The sequence below is a fragment of the Crocodylus porosus genome, unplaced genomic scaffold (genome assembly GCF_001723895.1).
Source record: "Crocodylus porosus isolate Cpor-Errol unplaced genomic scaffold, CroPor_comp1, whole genome shotgun sequence".
NCBI classification, from domain to species: domain Eukaryota; kingdom Metazoa; phylum Chordata; order Crocodylia; family Crocodylidae; genus Crocodylus; species Crocodylus porosus.
The window spans coordinates 433040-454157 of record NW_017728942.1 but is presented as its reverse complement, the minus strand read 5'-3'; the positions used below and the strand labels follow the sequence as shown (position 1 = coordinate 454157).

Sequence of the window (21118 nt, the reverse complement as noted above, 5' to 3'; positions counted from 1 at the left end):
GCCCGGGCCCGCTCGCTGCCCTGGGCCGGCACTGCTGCGCCTGGAGCCGGCCCGCCCGCGGGCGTTGAGCTGGGGTTTGCCGGCTAGGGGTTTGTCCCCCCACCCATCCCGCTCCTTGCCTGGCTGGGCCCCGCCGGTGCCGGGGTCCTGGTGCCACTGAAACCCCGGCGTGGTGTCAGCCAGCGATGGCCACGGGAGAGATTTGCCTCCTTGCCCAGTGCCGCCCGCCTCACATTTAAGCAGAGTAACAGATAGAATTGAAACGGACTCAAATTGGTTTCACTTTTGGGTGATAATTTCTGCCGTGTCTGGGTTGCAGTTATGGCTTCGAGGATTTGTTTCGAGCGGTTCCCACTGAAATTTAAAATTAAGCAGGTCCTTCAAGGGGAATCCCTTGCCTTTACCAAGGAAACGAAGAGGATATTCATTTTTCTCTTGAGGCCGTAGCTATTTCCGTAGATGGTCTTCTAACAAGAGTGATTACTCAGAAGAGAGTTTGTTATACTCAGGATTTTAAAAAAGTGTGAGCAGTGCAGTAGCAGTTGTCACGAGGCCTGCGTTTTGCAGAGCTATATTTAAAAGTCTTCATAATCCCGATACCTCTGGTTTTTCTGCAGTTTGGTTTGTATTCTAGGGGACCCATGTTGAAATGCCCAGCACAGGATGTGAAATTGTGACAGGGCCTTATCAGCTTCTTGTGTCACTCTAGCAGGCAGCCATATTTTCCCAATAATCTTTTGCAGCTTCTGACTTTCTTTTCCAGCCAAATGTAAATGGAAGAACAAGGCACGTGTCTTTCTTGTTAAGTCAGTGCAGCTCCATGAATTGGTTGTTTGGGTGTGGATGGAGAGGTCATGTAAGATTATTGAGACATTTTAAACCTCACGTTGATACAGGGCTTCCATAAGGTATTTCAACTGCAACCCTGGTAGATGTGACTTGATCTGTCTCAACTTCCCATTGAGAGATGTTGTGAGAGTGTAGTTAAGTGCAGAGGATCAGCTGGGCAGCCCCTTTTGCGTCACGTCCCATCTTTTTCATACCATTCTAGAAGTTCTGCTGCTTTATTGGGTCTGCAGAATTGGAAGTGGGAAGTTTGTACTTCAGGTAATGTACAGCTAGGGAAGAATAAATAGGTGTGGCAATATACATACTTATTAAGGCATTTGATGACAGATGTATTTAACCTGCTGCTGGTAGGGTTTTGTTTGTACCTTTCCTTTTGGCAAAAGCTCTGAAAATCAGCGTATAACTTTTCAACAGGTACGTGAACACTGAGCCTTTGTAGGCAGCCCTGAATTTGGATTTGAAAAATCCAAGTGAGCAACTCCATTTAAATGCAACTGTGAGCTGGTCCTGCTGATAACTGATGTGGCTCTTTATTCTTGGTGATAGAGTCCACCCTGTGGCTACTGATTAGGTTATTAGACTGTCCTTTTCTGCTATAAGGAACAGGTATGTCCAGTCCCTTTTAGTAATATTACAGTGGCACACCAGTGCAGTTTGTATTGTACTTTTTTGATGCTAAAAGTTTTGGATGTGGTGTTGTCTACTGGGTACAAGGACAGGGGAAAGATCAATCCCTTGATATTTATTTATGGTCACCAATTCATGGTGGGCTTTGGGCAAGGAGTGTAATGATCTTACTTATTTATAAACAGGTTTTACAAATACTTGTTTTACAAAAACCTTTAAATGTGTGCATATTTGTTTGTAAAACATGTGGATCTGTTTGCTTCTCTTGAAAGTAGCTGAATTCCAAAGATGTATGTCCAATCTCATTAAAAATGTCTAGATGTAGAATAAATGAAAAGGTAGCACGCGTTAGCCCTGTATTTCTATAAAAGGCTGCAGGGGTGATTTTGGAATTGAACAAGAAGGCCATACACCATCTAACAAATGGGATGAAATGCTTAAAAATTAGAATAATAAAACACCTGGAAGGAAATTATAGGAGAGTCTAAAGGTATGACTTCTGGAAAGGAAAATTGTGTACTACTCTGGGAATTCTTAGAACATACAAATAAAGGAGAACCAGTTGACTTTAAGACTCTCAAAAGGCCACGACTGGGTTTCTTGAGGGGTGAAAGCTGTGTCTGTGCTATAGGCCGCACGGTATAGGGATTCTTAAGCTAGCTTGGGTATTGGAAGTAGTATGGTTGTGGCAGCAGGTAGCTCTGCATGGGTTAATATTCCTGTTAAACAGCAAGGTACACTAGCCTGGCAGAGCTTCATGCTGCCATGTCAGCTAATGTACTTTGTTGCTCAGTGAGAAAATTAGCCTGTACAGAGCTCCAGGCTGCCCCAGCTATAGTTTCATGGATTCATAGATTGTTAGGGGCTGGAAGGGACCTTGTAGATCATCGGGTCCAGTCCCCCTGCACTAGGCAGGAAATGACAACTGGGGTCAAGTTTCCCCAGCAAGGTGACTGTCCAGTCTCCTTTTGAAGATTTCCAGGGTAGGTAGCTGGCTTGGGTATTGTCTTCAGTGCAGATGACCCTAAGACAGGTGTCAGCAACCTTGTAGGGTTAATGGTCCAAGTTAGTGCAGCTCACCGCAAGTGAGGTGCTGCCCTACTTTCCAGTGCTGTGCTCCCAAACTATCAGCTGTGCTCTGAGCCCTCCAGCTGCTCCCTCTGCCACCGAATTGCCACCACTGTTCCCTGTCATAGTATTGCCATCAAAGGCCCTAAGTCAGTGATCAGCATCCAGTGAATTTTGATCCACCGGTAGATCTCGGAGCCTCTTGAAGTCAGTCTGAGCCTGGGATTGGGGGCTGAGTGCCCGCGTGCATGCACATGCGTGCCCCAGCCCAGCAGGTCAGTTCGTGGTGGGGGTAAGTGGCAGGGGCTAGATCAAGGCCCCCACAGTGAGGGACAGTGCTGCAGAGGCAGGAGCAGGGGTAAGTTGAGTGGGGCCCCAGCCAGATGGGACTTGCCTGTTGGGGAGGCACACCCCCAAATAATTTTTTCTCCCTCTGCCTCAATGTGCACCCCCCCTTTCCCTCCCCACGGACTTATCTGCTGGATGGGAGGGGGGAACGGGGTGGTGGTGGCAGATTGTAGATCTTGGGTTGCTTTTAAATGCGAAAGGCGATCTCCTACTTAAAGGTTGGAGACCACTGCCCTAAGTCACGTGCGGAAGGGCCTGATGATATTCTGGTTTAAGAACTGGCTGAGAGAGAAAGATAGAGCAAAGTAGAATTAAATAGTAAATTTCTTCAATAAAAATCAAGCAGCTTGGTATCCATGAGATCCAATGCTGTATACTACATTTCTTAATGTTTATACAGTTTCTGATTTGAAAAGTGGGGTGAGCAGCAAGATAATTGCTGATGACAGAACGTTGCTTTAGTCAGCTGAACAGAAGGGGACTGTGAAGAATTTCTAAGGGACTTAACTGGGTTGGGTAAAGTGGCACCATGATAACATATAGAGCTTTGTATTGCTTAATGCAAAGTAATGTGCCTGGAGAGACAAGTTTTAGAACCTTTGAAGGTATGAGTTAAGTTGTAAAATTATTTTTCTGACAATGAAAGAATTGGGCATCATTATAGGTAACTTGGTTGAACTTGGTTGAAACCTCTCAATCTGCAGCTGTGATCAAGAAGAGCAAACAAGACATTAGAATGTATAGGGACTGGGTCAGAGAATAATGCTGAAAATATGTTGCCATTGCATAAATCAGTGATGCTGTTTCATTTGCAATGTTATGGTATGGGATTCCCGTCTCAGAAGAGATGAACAAGTGGGGGTTGGAAAAAGGTGACATAATTCAGGATATAACAAGGAGAGATCAAACAGGTTGGCCTGTTTTACCTTAAAACAGGAGAGGATATAAGAGGACATAAAATAATGAATGCTGTGGAGAAGGTAGATGGAAACTTCCTTCTGTCTCGACACAAGAAGGAGGGATACATTGAAGTAAATTAAAAGGAAAAGGACAACTGATACAGAACTAATAGAGACCAGGTAGGGTTTTTTTTTTTCTTACACAAAAACCTGGACTTGCTGGCACAGGGTGTTACTTTTTAGCAAGATCTGAAAAAGGATTAACTGTAACCATGTGTATGTGTAGCAAAGAGTAGTTACAGTTAATAGTGACAAATTGTAGGTTTATTAATATTCCAGGGATGTAGCCAGTCTCTAATCTCCAAGGTTCAAGATGAAACCTTATGAATGGGCAGATTATCCCACAGCTGCTGACTGAGGTTTCTACACCTTCTTCTGAAACTCCCCGTGTTAGGTGCAGAAAGAGACAGTTACTGTACTAGATGGACCTTGTCTCTGCTCAGTATTATGATTCTTGTTAATCAAGAAGACTAACTTCAGAATATCTAATAATACTTAAGTCAACAATAACCATGTTTTGGGCGTGGTTGGGAGAGGCAGTGTAAAGAGGAATGAGATGCTTCTCACATCAAACTTCCAGTTTTGATTTCTTTTACCCCCAAAATATTAGCTTGAGATGCTGTCCTTAGTAAAATAAATTCTAGTTGATGTTGTAGTTTCTGGTTTGTCTTGCAACTGAAAGATGAGTAGCAAAAATTATTCCGCCCCCCCCCCCCCGGTCCTTCAAGTTTGGACTTCATAAATTTCATAGACATTAGGGCTGGAAGGGACCCCAGAGGATCATCAAGTCCAGCCCCCCGCCCCAGGGGCAGGAAGTCAGCAGGGATCATAGGATCCCAGCAAGATAAGCATCCAAAAGTCTCTTGAAGATGTTCGAAGTAGATGCTTAAACCACCTCTGGTGGCAGTCTATTCCAAACCTTGGGGGCTCGGACAGTAAAGAAGTTCTTCCTTATGTCCAGCCCAAAATGGTCATCCCTTTCAGGATGTTCAACCTTGTCATCCCTTGGAGCACTCTGATGAACAGAGGTTCCCCCAGATCCTGGTGAGCACCCCAATAAATTTATAGGTGGCCATCAGATCACCCCTGAGCCTGCGCTTTTCCAGGCTAAAGAGCCCCATGGCTCTCAGCCTGTTGTCGTAAGGTCTGTTTTCCTGACCTCTGATCATGTGTGTGGCTCTCCTCTGCACTATCTCAAGCTTCTCCACATTCAGTTTTGGGCTCCACAATTAAAAAAGAACACAGTACTCCAGCTACAGCCTCACCAAGGCCGAGTACAATGGGAGAATGACATCCTGGGATTTGCTTGAGAAGCATCTGTGGATGCAAGCCAGTGTTTTGCTCACTTTACTAGCTGCAGCATCACATTAAAGGCTCATGTTCATCTTGTGGTCCATCATGACCCCCAAGTCCCTTTTGCCCATAGCGCTAGTCAGTGTGGCACTGCCGGATGCTGTAAGGATGCTGTAGGTTTTTCTTCCCAAGGTGGAGAACCTTGCATTTTTCAGTGTTAAATACCATCAGGTTCTTGTCCGCCCATAGCCAAGGGGGCTGCTGTGCCCTTTTGCTGCCTTTCCTTCGAGATGGAATAGACTTAGCTTGTGCATCCAGGATTGTTCCTTTGAAGAGCAACCACTCATCCTGTGCTTCCCTCCCCTTTTGCGCTGTGGCCCTTTAGGGCCTTACTGACATGCCTCCTGAGTTGTTAGGGACTGGAAGGGACCTTACAGGTCATCGGGTCCACCGCCCTGCACTTGGGCAGGAAAGACTGCTGGGATCAGATGACCCCAGCAAGATGGAGGTTGGCAACACTTTGTTTGAGTTGAGACCCCTTTATGGTAATGTAGGTTTGCCTTGGCCATTTTACCATGGTTTCTTTATCAAGATTGTATTTTAATATCAAAACATGAATCAAGAGTGGAAATCTTTGAATTCAGGGACATAATTATGGAGTCTGCATATGAACCATTAAGTTCTTATCTGCTGACAGTTTGTCATAACCAAAAGCCTCTTATTCAACATTTAATGTTTGGTCACTTTAAAGACTTGACAGAGTTTTGACAAAGAATGAAAATTTTAATGTATTTTGAGGTCAGACTTCAACACTTAAATTTAGCACTTTGAGTTGTGGTGTTGTAGACAAACTGTTGAGTTAAACAAGGTTCAAACCCACTGCTTCCTGCTAGAGGTGCACTGATACATTGGTCCAATATCACATTGGCACCGGATATAAAGAAAATTGACTGTACTGGAAACCAGCCTGATGTGGCTGATAGATGCTCCATGCCAAAGTTGAAATTGGCTTTGGTTCGGGTCAGCATCTGAAATTCTCTACATTATTCTGCTGAGAATAACATTAGAAAAAAGAGACTCTTTTATGTAAAGTTCCTAATTGCTGAAATAAGTTATCCATAAGCTCTCCTGCATATTCTGCATCACTTCCACCTTATGCCTTACAGTTTGAGATAAATTTATCAAACGACTTGACTTGTGACTTGATTCTTACCTGGAAAGAAAAGTTACAAATGTAACCTTTCAGAATTATGAAGATACAACACCTTGCACACTTACTGCTTGATCCTGTGCATATTGCCATCAGTGGCAAAACTTAGCTTGACTCAGCTGGTACAGGATCTGCCCCTGAAGGTATGTTTGTCCACTTTGTTGCAGCGTGGTCTGTTAGTGCTGTTGAGGCAGGTGTCTGTTCCAGAATGGATCTATTTTTGAGAAGTTTCCGCTTCTGTAAACTTGCTTGCAGTGTTCATCAACTTGATGCACAAATTCTGATTTCTGATTTTGACTGAATGTGGTTGGTTATTTGTTCTATTTTTTTTTTATTTATGCCAACTTTATCTTCATCGTTTTATTTTAACGTTTTGTGCCAGGGTCTTGCAGATTGTTTTATGTTAAGTGTTAAAGTGGTTTGATCACAAACACTGACTAGCAATATTCAATTTCAGTCTGCATCAGAACCAGACTTGGCTCTGTTTAATCCAGCATCGCTGTCAGTTAGCAATTGGAATGCTATCTTCACATCTATAAAGTCTACCACCTCTCCATCAGGAAGCTTAAATTCTTCCCCACTTGTCAGGGAGGTAAGGATTTCTTAGTGATATTTTTTTTTTTTTTTTTTATTGGACCAACTGCACAGTCGGGATAGAGTTAGATAAGCTTTTGAATGCAAGACGTTCTTCTTCAGATCATATCTTGCATTTGAAAGCTTGTCTAACTCAACTCAATCCCAGTTATGCAGTTGGTCCAATAAAAGTTTTCACCCTAAGAAATCCTTGCCTCTCAAATAATTCCTGAGCCATCATAGCTACAATACCAGTCTATCACTAACTATCGCTTGTCAGGGAAGCTTATGGTTGCTACCTGGTTTTGTCTTCCAGGCCTGTGGTAAAAATTAAATGTTTCATGGGGTTTCATTGTCTGAGCTAGTGGTTGTAACTACTAAGTCCTTTTGCTTTATTTTGTTTTTGCTCTTTAATTCACATGTATTTTATCTCTTTTTGGAAGATTTCCATGAGGTCTGCCAACAGTTGTTTGGCTTTGTCTTGCACCTTTTGTATCAGGAGTCAAATTAAATGTGAAGTTGATTTTAATACTGTTCTAGAATTATTATTAGTGGAATAGACTGCCTACGGAAGTTGTGGACTCTGCACCGCTGGAGATGTTCAAGAAGAGACTGGACAGCCACTTGTTGAAAACCGCTGACCTAGATCATCTACATCTTTTGTACCAATACCCATTTGTAAACATTGATGGCCAGTACTGACCCACTACCCCTCACTCCTGACCTGCTGCCCTCTGCCCCCAGCCCCTCCCACAGGGGAAGGGAGTGGAAGTGTGGGGGGGGGCGGCCTCCAAGGAGTCTCTTGCAAGCTGGAACTCTGCCAGCCTACAAGGGGAAAGCCACGGTTTCCCACATTTTTTCTCCTTTTAAAGGAGAATCCATTTTTAAACTTTGATCCATTTTTAAAGTTTGTTCATGACCCTTTCATATATTTTTGCAACCACTTTTGGGTCATGACTGATCTAGATGTAGCTATGCCTGTGTTCCACTAGAGGTATTTCCCATGCTTGTGGGCTTTGCTGGTTGCCCTGCCTCTCTTGTGCTACATCAGGGTGTTTTTTAAGCCTTTTTAGAGGCATTGAGTGTTGGCTACAGCCAAAGCTAGGGGTTTTGGCTGGGGTTTGCCAGTGCTCCTGCTGGGATCAAAACCAGAGGTTCTTGGCTGGAGGGTCTTGCCTCTCTTTCCCAGAATCAGACATATCACCATATTTGGGGTCAGGAAAGAATTTGTATCCCAGGGTCAGGCTGGTATGGACTGTGGGGTTTGCCTTCTTCTGTAGTGGGTGGTGTGGCCCTCTGCCTGGGATCTCCTAGAAGTTGTCTGTTGTAGTCTCCCCTCTTGACCTGTGGCAGGTTAGGGCGCTAGGTCTGTGTTGTCATGGTTGATGGTAGTCTTATGTAGAGTTTAGATTATGGATTATATGGGATGGTTTGGATAAGGATGATCCTTCTTCAGGCAGGGGGCTGGACTAGATGACCTCTGGAGGTCCCTTCCAGCCCTGTGTCTCTGATTCTATGATTCACTAAAATAAAACATAATCTAAAGCCTGTTTTGGCAGTTTAATTACTTATCTCTTCTCTCTCTGTGTGTGTGTGTGTGTGTGTGTGTATTCAAGGACTCATGAAGCTAACAAGCTTGTTTGGTTACTGACTTGGCAGTCTCCATAACGACATGGAAAGGGTTATGCAAAGTATCTGCCATGTGTGGAAAATGCAGTTGACTCATGCTTGAGTCAGCTGTTCTAGAAATGTGTTGAGTCTCAGATTGCTTTGGTCCTGGGTTCCAGAAGTAATTTAGCAAATATTGAACGAGCACAGGACATCCTGTCTGTAGTCTCTGAACTTGACTCTTGTAGGATGGTAAGGCAGCAAGGTGTCATGATGCCCTAAGCCAGCGGTTCCCTATCTGTGGTATGGGTACCACCAGTGGTACACAGACAACCTGTCAGTGGTAGGTGTTAACAGGTTTACTATAATTACTTTATATGACACACAATTTCTGGTGGTACTTAAGGTTTAACTGAAATTCACTGGTTGTACTGATGGTTTTATTGTTTTAAATTGGTGGTGTGCAGTCTGTCAGAGTTTGGGAACCACTGCTCTAAGCCAGTGGGGATCAATGCATCTGGTCCCAGGGACCAGGTGAGTGGCATGGGGCCAGTCTGCAGACCTGCATCTGGTGCATGGGGCACGTCTTCCAGCATGGAAATCTGACTGTGGGATGAACAGCTCCCAGAGCTGCAGCAATTGATGCTGCCACTGCTCCTTTGCTGCCAAATTTCCAGGACTGTGTTGAGTCCCATGGGCCAGGGGATGTGGCCTGATGTGCCAGATCTTGGCTCTGGGCTTTCCAATTCAGCTGAAAAATGCATTCTTGGAGAGTGCTGCGGCCATTGTATAGGCAGATGTAGGATCATACAGCAACTATTCAGTTCTCACAGTAACAAGGGTTTGCAGGTTTTCCCATCTAGCCTGAAATCCAAATGTAAAGTGTCTCATGGATCCCCCACTCCTATAACTTGCCTGAAGTCCCCTTAATGCTTGTAAGCAAACAATTTGTGTCGAAGTACTACGGGTCTGTTTTCTCTCTATAATACAACATGTGATCAACTACCACAAATTAGTTCTCAGACTGGTTTGAGAGCTACTGCTCTCTAATCCTTAATTATTTTATGGTTCTGACTTGTATCTGATCAGAGTGATTTATTTTGGAATAGATCTGAAACAATGTTGCCTTCTCTTCCCCCCTGATATCAGATTTATCCCTCCCCCTCAGCCTTCTTGGGGTGTAATGTTAAGGTTACAAAGTTTAACGTTTGCAACATTTACATTAAGAAATGCCAAAGTTGAGAATTTCAGCTTGAATTGGGCTCCTGGTACATTTATTATATAGTATGGTGTTGAATTGTGCAATTATTTTTGTCATACAAGATCATTACCTCACTGACAGCACAGAAAGGATGTTACTCATTGAATGAATGGCTAGTATTTCCTTTTTCCTTCATCACATGGCCCCATGTCTTCCCACAGACTGCCCAATCCTTGCTCTGAATGTCAAAAAAATGATTTCCTGGCGTATAAATCTTATCTTCACAGCACCTACAGACATGAACTGATATTATCTCCATGTTACAAATGAGGATTTGAAGCAAAAGAAAACTAAGATCAAACTAACTGTTGTCATTTCCAGCCTCTAATTTAAGAGGCCTGATCTTATTTTTCAGATTACTGAGCATTCTCAGAGCCTTGCGTATTCAAACACAGCTTCTTTGGCTTCAGTTAGTTACGAGTACTCAGCACTTCTGTAAATCAGATTTGAGGGTCTCCAGTTTTGCATCCCTAAGTAGTAGCTACCTGTGTAAAAAGTGTGGATCAGATGACTGGCTGGTATTGTGCAGGATTTACACGATGGAGGCAGGATTAGAATTTTTGGGATGGCATTCAGATGTGTTGATCTTAAGCTGTGTGGGTCTTTTTCTATAGTCCCCTCTCTCATTCACTGTACAACTACCAGCTTCTGCAGAAAATAAGACTAGAATTCTGTAGACAACAGCTTCATTTACTGTAGAATCGCTTTCTGAGCACTGCCTGAAAAAAGTGGCATGCAATCACAAAATTATTCAAAATCCTATCCCGGCCCTCTATACTTCTATCATTTCATGCTTCTGCCAGTTCCCTTGTTTCCTCTGCACTCTTCAGTGCACTGTGCTGAAGTGCTAAGATTTGAAAGACTTCTTTCTTCACACTGCCTGGGCTCTCCTGTGGATGCTTTGAGAACATAAGGTACATAGTCTTGTTGTTCTCAATGTTGGTACTTTTTTAGCTTATCTTCGCTGGTTCTGAAAAATTCTGTTAGTATTGCATTTGTTCAGAACTGCGGTACTGGAGCTGACATGTATTTCTGATCTTGTATTTTCAGATCTCTCTTGAATACGATATATAATATTTTTTCTTTCCAAATTGACCAGCAAGCTAATTTCACTAGTGGAGATGCTTCTGATTTGTATATGTGGTTGTGATTTTTTTTTTTTTTTTTTTGTGTGTGTGTGTGTGTGGCTGAGGCTTTAGCAGAACTCTGTTTCACAGTAAAATCAGAATTAATATTTTGTCTCTCTCATATCTCTCAAGACATTTGAAGGAGACTTTAAAGCTACTAAAGTTGTCACAATCTAAGGACTGTCACATTGTGTACATCCACAGATCTTTTATATTTCCATATCTTCAAGCAGTCAAAGGGATCATCTTCAAGGCTTTCTCCTTGCTTCTTTCTGGTGCCATTGACTTGAGGATATTTTTTGAAGAACTGGAAGGGCTTTTCACTGAAAATATTGTCCCATAAAAAATAATTTTCCAGTCTGTTTTTTCTGTGCTGTGCTGCAGATGCGAACAGAGAAGGGAACCAGCTATTCTTTTCAGCTGTACTGTACTAAGGACTGTGCAACTATTGAATAATTAAGCTTGTGGTACACTTTAAAAAGTTCTGTTTTGTTTTGGTTTTTTTTGAAGTGGAAAATAACTGTTAACTTCTACATCATATCAACAGTTTTGTTTCCTTTAGGCCCATTCATAAACATGTACTGTAAATTCTGGAATTCAGCGGTGGACTCATTTGGGGTCTTTAATGGCTGCAGCTTGAGCATCTTGAAACAAATGATGTTCCAGTGGCCAAGTCCTAGGAAACTTAGGTTCAAGTCCTCCCCCCACCAAAGACATTCAGGATGACTTTGGGCAAGTCACTTAGCCTCTCTGTGCCTCAGTTCCGTGTCTGGAAAATGCAAATTAAAACGTCTGTCTCTCCTGCAGCTTTTGTGTGGCTATGCATACGAAAGTTTGTGAGGTGTTCAGATGCTGCAGTGATGGGAGGTGATGAAGGCAATATGAATTGACTTCAGATTCGCCTGCTTTTATTACAAAACTGGTTGTCTTGTTTTGAATGCTGTTTTGAAATGTTCAGAGAAGGTTCAGTGATGTTAAGAGCTTCTAACAAAATGCTGATGTAAGATCTGCTGCATCGTGTGGACAGGAAGTAAGACTATTATGCTGTTTATTCTTCTGAAGAGATAAGAAGTCCCCCCTTTTCTCACTGCATACACTGTCTTGGCCCAATAGCATAATTTCTTAAGTGCAAGATGAGCTCTTTTCTCACATAAGGACCAGAACTTAAACATGAAGGCATCTTCATGCTGGTAACGTACCCTCGCGCAGATGTTGCTCTTTCTCAATGTTTTGGTTTAACTGTTTGACATGTAGGATTACTAAAAGCACCGCTCTAGTTGCTCAGTTTAATCTCACTGTCAGATGTTCTCAGCTCTCAAAGTTTCTTTCTGATTGTTTTTAGGAGTAAAAGTTCCTCGTAATTTTCGTCTGTTGGAAGAACTTGAAGAAGGTCAGAAAGGAGTAGGAGATGGGACAGTTAGCTGGGGTCTTGAAGATGATGAAGATATGACACTTACAAGATGGACAGGAATGATTATTGGGCCTCCAAGAGTAAGCATCAACTTAAAGATAAAAATGCCACTGTCACTAATCTCTGCTTTTTTTCTGTTCCCACTGCCCCAGCCTAAACACTGGTGTGTATCTGACCAAGTATGCGCTTGCAACCTGGTTTGCTTGGCATGTAAAACTGGATTTTATATGCCAGTGTATCTTTCTGCATACAAGTTTGAATAATACTGGGTAACCATTCTCTAGTTAATTCTTTGACAAAACTTTCGTCCTTACGCATTCACTCTAGATTGTGTGTGTGCAGAGAATACCCCAAGCTAAATTAGCTTTTGCATACCAGCAGAGATTAATCTGTGTGACCTAGACTGGATGCATCAGAGGGCTAATACAGCTATACTGCTTCTACTTCTGGAGGCAGCATATGCAGGGCTAACAGCATTGCTGTATAACAGTGTTTTTTGTGCCTTATACACGTACTCTTAGAATGTCACTTCTGATTCCCAGAGTACTGCTGAATACAGCAAGGTTTAAAAATCTTCAAATTATATTTAGAGAAAATGCAGGTAAAATTCTCGCTAGCTATTCTATTTTCACTATATTCTGTGTGAGTTCACTTCAGTTTCATTCATCATTTTTGGGAAATTCTTGAGGACTTTTGGGGGGTTTTCTGTTACAGCGAAACTTGCTTACCTAAAAGTTTTAGATAAGTCAGAAAATGCTAATGTTTAGAACCTCAAACTTTAACTCAGCAGTACTTCTGCCTTTGTCATATCTCCCCTGTATTTTTTTTTTTTTTATAATTGTTTTGAGTCTGGGTAATGTCTGTGTTCTCCTGTTTAGAAAAGTCATGAAAAAAGCCTGCAATACACCCATGTTATCACAGTGAGTGGAACATAAATTATCATGCTTAGTATTTCCACCATCTTTGTCTCTCTACTTATTGTATTACAGTCTTAACAGTGAAGATAGTGACAAGCTTGCCATTGCATAGCTGAGAAGCAGCTTAGGTCTGTTGGCTGTTTAGTTCACTCTACTTTCTGTTTTTGGATAGGGAAGGAAGCAAAAAAAACATTTTAGTAGACAAACTGAAAAAAATGTTTCAAATAAGAACTTTCTTGCTGATTGCTGGCGGGCTGGGTACCTCACAATAAAAATAACGCCTTTGAAGAATGTCTGTAAGAGACCCCTTACTAGTTTAGTGGTTTGGCCTTTGAGGATTTATTCTGTGTGTTTAAAAATATGATCGATGGGATAGTGAGACGCATAACTTATTGATAATAGCTATGGGTCTCTACTTCACAGTAGTGAATTCCAAAGACTGATTATGTACTCTTCATTTGTGCTGGATAGGGGAGGTCAGGATTGGGGTGCGCCATTCCAGCTTCATTGACTCTTACTCCAAAAGGATAATGGAAGTACCCAAGTTACCTTTGCTGTGCCGTTGGATTATGTAGGTCTCTGTGTCGTCTGTCTCAGTTTTTTCACCCTGTTAGATGGAGCCCTTTAAGCACTATAGCTGCCTATCTCTGCACCCCTTTTTCTAGTCTTCTATGAGAGAGGTTGACCAGGATTGAAGAGAGGTCGGGTTGACCATGGCAGCTGAGGCTGTACCATTAATACCACTTTTTCTGTGTCACTATTCATCCAAACATTTTCTTTGACGGCTGCTGTAAGCATATCCCTGGATCCAGTGGTATCTGACCGTTGTCAGCTTGCAGGCAAAAATTCGGAGCAAATCAAATTAAATAGACCTGTGTCTGTGGGAAGCAAGGATGTGTGTGTCAGCTGGCAGCAAGAGGTCTGGTGGGCACCATGTTGTTTGCGAGCCCTGGGTTGGGGACCACTCCCCTTATCCACTCATTCATATATTCATAGTGAGCCTTAGGTTGTTCTTCTGAGAGTCTTTGTTTGATATTAGAAACTAAATTGTGGAAAGGAGTTTGCTTTAATGAGGAGTTTGGTATGCAGAGGTGTTAAAAATTATCAGCATATATACGCCTCGCATAACATTCAGGCAGAATGAAAGTTTTAATCTAAATTGTAGATTTAACTGGAAACTTGCACATACTAATAGGTGTTTATTTGCTGACGCATAACCAGTAATATAGCTCATACTGTAGAACAAGCTTATAAAGTAACATAGGCAGATTCTTCTAGTGTGCTTCTTTTCTTTCTCTTACCCATTTATATTTATAGATGAAATTTTTTCCAGGTATTGGGTTTTTTCAAACTGATTTTTATTTATTTGTTTTTGCTTGAAAGCATCATACTATATTGAAGTATAGACTTTTTTGTTTACCATGTATGGCTTCATACTTAGTTTTGTTTCCTTTGTTTCAATGAAATGTACAACACATGAGCCCCAAAAAGCTGCTCGTCTCCCCCTGTAGGTAGGGGTATTGACAGGGGAGTCTGTTTTGGTGATGGCAGAAGACAAATTAATCTCCTATGTAGAACTAGTACATGCTGCTGCTTCTGATAGTCCTTACTTCCATACATGGAAGCAGGCTTTCCCTCCCATATAGCTCTATGCAGATAGCTTTGCTGTATATTTACTCCATCTGCAAGACCTCAGCCTTGGCTGTAAATGTTTCATATTGTCTGTAGGCGCCAAGTAATCCAGCTTGTAATGTCTGTCACTTGCAGCACTTGTATTAAACAGCTATTTCAAAGAAGCCTGCAAGTTTGCATGTGCTTGTGTGTTGTCATGCTAGCAAAATGCACCTGAGTAGTTTTGACACTTGAATTGTGGATGATTGCTGAATCTATCTAGAGGTGACAGACAAAGTTTGCTCAAGTTCTTGTAACAACCTTCTGTTTGTTCACCTTTCCCATCTGTCGCCTTCTGACTATCTCCAGCCAAAGCAATTGGAAAACTATTCTGAATAACTGACCACTGGATGTCACTGTTGCACAGAAAAGCTGCTGCCTATGCATATTTTTTTCCTAGTAAACCAGAGCCTGCTACTTTTGGAGCTCTGCATAAGACTTGCTGTGTGTTATAGGCAGGTACACAAATGTATATTCAGGTGCACTTGACCCCTGACTCCTGTGTTTTATAACGGTTCATATCAGGAAAGATGTTAAAAGGATGGTCAAGCTGGGTATTCACTGGGGAAAACTATTGTGTTTATGTTGAGGGAGCTCTTGCTATATAAAATCCTGGCAGTCTTGGCATGGATTAAGAATTACCAATGCTTTATTTTTGCTGGGAGTTTACATAGATTTTGTAGAGAAGTAAAGCTAAAAAGGACCTCAAGAAATCATTGGGTCCAATGGAAAATCAAACTAGCAACTTTGGTGTTATTGGCACCACACTCTAACTGGATGAGCTATGGAAATATAAAATACATTACGCTACACTAACAAAAGACGCTTCTCTTTAGGCCCCTGCAACCCTGCGTACTAGAATGGCAAGAGAACTCTTAACTTGTGATTGATTTTTTTCCTCCCCCCACCTGCCCGGTTTGGCTTTTTTTGTAAGCTTTCAGTGCAGTTTTGACTCTGCAGGAAAATGTGCCCAAACTGCCAAATGCTGAAAATCACACTCCTCTTAGGCAGATCTGTCATTCTACTTTCATTATTACTATTATAGCTGGGGCACTCTTCACCCAGAATGCCAGAACTCCATGTTCAAAAATTCTGTGGTTTTTGTGTAGTGCTGCACACTGTAAGTTGACCTCCACTTTCTTCCCGTTTCCTTATACTGTCTTTAAGAATTGCAGAATCAATGCACACACTACTGCAGGCACTTCCTCTGCCTGAAGAAGGGTGTTTGTACCTGAAAGCTTGCAAAGAAGAATTTTTCCAACTATTTTAGTTGGTCTAATAAAAGATATCAGATTTACCCCTTCCCTGCCTACACCAGGCAAAATGTGGCTTAGGGGCCAGATGCAGCCCACCAGGCCATTCTATCTGGCCCATGGGGCCCCTAAAAAATGTAGAAAATTAGTATTAATCTGCCCTGCGCTGCCTGTCATTCAGCCCTCGATGGCTTTCCGAAACTCTGTCAGTGGCCCCCTGCTCAAAATATTTGCCCACCCCTGGCCTACATACTTGGACCAACACAGCTACAACCAACCCCCTCGCTACTTTTTGCTTCCTTCCCCTATACCTCCATGCTGTTTAGCGTCTCTTAGGTCTAAAGCACCAACCAATGTTGTTGCTATATAAGAAATAATCCTGATGGCAAGTAAATTATTAAATGTATTGTATTTGGAGCATTCCACTGTCCATCCTACTTACCGCACTTCTGAGTTACGAAAACCAGAAAAACCTCAAGGTTCATTTATGTCTTAAACTCAGAGGAATTAAAAATTGTAGACTTCTCTGGTAGGTTGAGCTTAAATCGCTGGTTTCTCTAAAGTAGTGGCTTCCATTCCAAGATAGTTAACTGTAAGGCAAACAGTGCAAAACTCTACTTGCCTTCATATTTCTTTGTATGTATCTGAACTATTTAGTGAAAAAGCTAGACCGCTTTATTCTAATTAGTACCCCAGAAATGATGTGGGTTTTGTTCTTTAACCTTAAGCACAGATAATACTTTAAATATAAGATTGCTGTGTCATAAATGTCTGTTGGAGGTGTTCAGTGCATTTAGCAAATTTCTCAAAGGTGAGAGTGCAGTAGTAATGATTGCCCTTTGAGAAATAGCATGCAAAATTCGAACTTCACGAATATCAGTGACCGTCTTTGCCAAGTGATTCATGTACCACCTGACACAATGTTCTTTTTTTTTCCAGACAATTTATGAAAACAGAATATACAGCCTTAAAATAGAATGTGGGCCTAAATATCCAGAAGCACCTCCATTTGTAAGATTTGTAACAAAAATTAATATGAATGGAGTAAATAGTTCTAATGGAGTGGTAAGTTTTTTTTCTGTTTCTATTAACCTAGTTTAAATGTACACATTTTAAATCGGTGTGTTTTCTGAACTCCCATGTTACTTAACTGAATGCCTTCAGGTTTTGCTTTGAGAATTGGAAGAGGGTGGGATAGGAAAATGGCATTTACACTATATACAAACTTACCATGCCAGTCAGTAGGGCCCTCAAACACACCATGCCACTCAGCCCAGGCTGCTTTCTGAATCGGAGCAGTGTAGCTGCATGCTGATTCTTTGTCTTTAATCCACTTGCAGCACCATATGAATGCGGTTGGGAGGTACCCTACATGGAGCAGTGTGGCATGCTTGAAGGTGCCCTTGCCTGGCATGGTAAATTTACAGTGGAGACATAACTATAATGCATCAAATACTTTCCCACGCTTGAACTGTGTGTAGTTGATTTCATCCCCATCCTTTGCCCTGATAGCATGAATGTTAAACAACAGGAATACTTATTAAACTTGAAAGGAAACTACATTTCTGTTTAAGTCTGAAAAACACTTTAAAAACAGCATCTAGTAAGGAGCTATATGTTAACAGTCTGAGGACTGACGGGTTTGGTGTTTTTTGTCAATTTTAGGTGGATCCCAGAGCCATATCAGTCCTAGCAAAATGGCAGAATTCTTATAGTATCAAAGTTGTTCTGCAAGAACTTCGGCGTCTAATGATGTCTAAAGAAAATATGAAACTTCCTCAGCCACCTGAAGGACAATGTTACAGCAATTAATTAAAAAAAAATGATGCCCCCCTACTCAATTTAAGCTGTCTTCATTTTCCACAGTAGTAAATTTTCTAGATGCATCTTGTAGACCTCAAAATACTGGAAAGGAAGTTCCCATTCAAAGGAAGTTTATCTTGAATACTGTAAATGATACTAATTTTCCATTTGAAATATAAGTTGTGCTATAACAAATAATCCTGTCATGTGTAACCACTGTCCACATAGTTGAACTTCTGGTATCAAGAAAAGTCTATTTAAATTTATTACTGTCAAGACCAGTGTGGCACATCTAACTCAACTGTGAAAGCATACATCACACAATCACCTTGCTGTGTGTTTGGCCTGGGTTATTCCCCTTCCCCCACCTTTTTCTGTCTTTTGCAATAGAGTCGAAGCTCAGGGCTATTTATTAGAGGAGACACAAAGGTTTTAGCTTCCAGTACTACACTGGGCTTTATGGACTACTAATGGGGATGTGTGCTAACCTCAATCATCCCTCCCTTTGTGCTGTCTCTAGTAAAGGCTGAATGTGACTGTGGTTGTTCTTTCTGGGTTTTCTTTCTTTTCCTTTCTTTTCTTTTTTTTCCCTTTTATTGCCCTGATAATCAGGGGTAGGCTTTTCTTCTTCCCTTTGGCCAAGGCATAGATTGTATTTCTCCTCCCGGTCCCCCTTCCCAGTTATGTGGGCCTTGGGTGAGGGATTCAGGGTTCTTCGATCTCTCTCCTCTCCCCCATTGTCCTAGTGGGGGTGCTGCTTTATTTTTTGTCCCCTCCTATGACTCTTCTTCGTGCCAGTGGCCAGCAATGGGGTAAGTGTTGGGGCAGTCATCTGATGTGTCCCCTCGTGCTTGTCATTTTGTTTTTGCAATGAATTTAGTCTTCACCAGCCTGGGAAACAAGAGTATCTATTCTGCTCGCAAACTTGGATCTCCCCTGCCCCCTTAGCACTGCTGCCACACCGCCAAGCTGGCCACGGCTGATATTAGATAGGCTTTTTGACATGGTGAAAAGAGCAGTAATTTACCAGGATTGCTTGGATCTGCTAGCTGCCAAACCGTAATAGGGAAACTCCGCATATAGAAATTCTAAACACACACTCCAGTTAAACCAACTTGAATTTTGGTGCTTTACAATTGACCTGAGAATGTTAACTAATAAACAATGCACTTACCTTTTGGCTCTTCTAAAGACCTGACAACTAGAGACAAATCAACATACTGTAGACTTTGTTCTGACACTTCAGGTCTCAGGAGGAAAAACTCTGCCATGAAGAATTGGAGGGGAATGGTGTGCACAGCAGATTAAGGACCTCCTTTATTGGCATTGCGTCCTGGCAAATCACTGTCTTTTCTGATTACTATTTTGGACCACTAACTGCTGAAATGTGGATGCAAGCTTAAATACAAACAACCTAGTGTGTCCTAAGTTTTATGAAAAAAAATCAGTGTTTGTGTAAAAAATAAAAATAAAAAAATAAAAAAATTAAATAAACACATTTTAAAGCAGCAACTATCAAGTCAATGAACAATTGATGTTTCCATTAACTCTTTTGAGGAAAATATTAGTTGTAAGGATTTAACATCCTCTGTAATTAAAGTTTAACATAACAGTATTCCATAAGCAGCCTTTTTATTGTATCAGACCATTGCCTGATTTTAATATAATAAAAAGTGTGCATTAATATTATAAGGCTTTAATTGTATTTATGTTTAGAATGTTGATCCCGTAAATCACTGAATTGTTTGGCAGTATTTTGCTACAAGTGATAGATAATATGGTTGTGTGTGTTTTTAACAACAGTAAAATGTGAGAATTTCTGGACATAGTTAATATTATATGGTGAAGGAAAAAAGACAGTGGTGAAATAAGTGTCCTTATACACGTTCTGCTGCTGTGCCTCTTTCAGCATACTCTAAAGAGTTGTTTGGTTTTTTTTCTTTCCCTTTTTACATGCCTCTCACTAGTGTCTAAGCTCAGAATAATAATTGGAAATGTTTTCAATGATCTTAAATTGCTAGAACAAAATCTGTAGAGATGTTTGTCTCCGGGAGCTGCTCTACTGTAGTGTCTAGTGCAGTGGTCTTACAGCAGTCCCTCTGAGAGAACCTAATTCAGGTGCGGCAATGTCTTCTATATACTGTCTGACCAGTCAAGAGAAACGCATTCCCAACATGAGTGTTGTCAAGTAGCACAGTGTGTAAACTTGAAGACCTCTAAAGCTGGATGAAAATGGGGGATGAGAAGTTTTAGTCTTTCTGCTATTGAGTGTCTCCCAGTAGAGGAAGTATTAGAAGATGCTGCTTCTGGCTTTTCACTTCAATGTATTGGTGATCTGGAGTTTCCTCAAGCAATTAACTTATTCAAGCTTATCTGATAGGGGGTAAGATTAAATGGTGTGGGTATTCCATTTCCACGATGCTGGTCTATATACCACTCTTGGAAATGGGCTAGCAACAGCCATGGTGTAACATGAATATCATTTTCATCCCGGAAATGGGCGTTGCCTGGAAAGGTTTTGGTGCATACTTGAAGATATGTAATATCTATGCATAATAATGAGTTGACATTTTTCGGACATGTTTGCACGACACCCTACCATTACGGTAATCTAAGCCAAATAAAATTGGGATGTGAAAATAATAAATGTGAGCAAAGTTTCTGATTTTTCAGCACTTGTTGATATTTTTACAAATTCCAGTGGCTTGTTGACTGCTTTGTGACATCAGCTTCTTCCTGAGGCTTCTGAAGACAGGAGAGGAAAGAACCCCATATTTCATGTAGCTTGCTGTTTAATAATGTGCCATTGGAGGGGGAAAGCACAGTTTCTGCTTAACCCCTGCTGGCAATCTCCTTATATTCCAGGATGCTTCTGAATGGACTATCTGAAGAGCAAAGAGGTGGAGTAAGAATACTGTCCAAAGATCGAGTCTGTCTCAAATGTGCACCAAGTTTGACTGAAGTGGGAGCAGCTGGCAAAAATGAGAGTTGCATTTTTTTACTCATTCTTCAATGGGCTGGCCTATAATTTCTAGTCCTTGGAACTCTGTCATGTCTACGATCAGACATGTGGATCTCTGATGGGCCTCTTCAGTCATGCAGACTCACCAGTGACTTCACTCTTTTCTGGAAGACTTATC

At 41.6% G+C, this 21118-nt stretch overlaps 1 protein-coding gene across 1 annotated transcript in view; it reads left to right on the top strand.

Annotated features, from left to right (window-relative positions):
- LOC109318744 (ubiquitin-conjugating enzyme E2 variant 1) overlaps positions 1-19667 on the top strand; it is a 19892-nt gene extending 225 nt beyond the window's left edge. The window contains exons 2-4 of the mRNA XM_019548115.1: positions 12266-12414; positions 17115-17240; positions 17841-19667. Coding sequence (XP_019403660.1) covers positions 12266-12414; positions 17115-17240; positions 17841-17987 — 422 coding nt within the window. The 3' untranslated portion in view covers positions 17988-19667. The remainder of the gene's footprint in view (positions 1-12265; positions 12415-17114; positions 17241-17840) is intronic.
- Positions 19668-21118: the final 1451 nt, after the last annotated feature.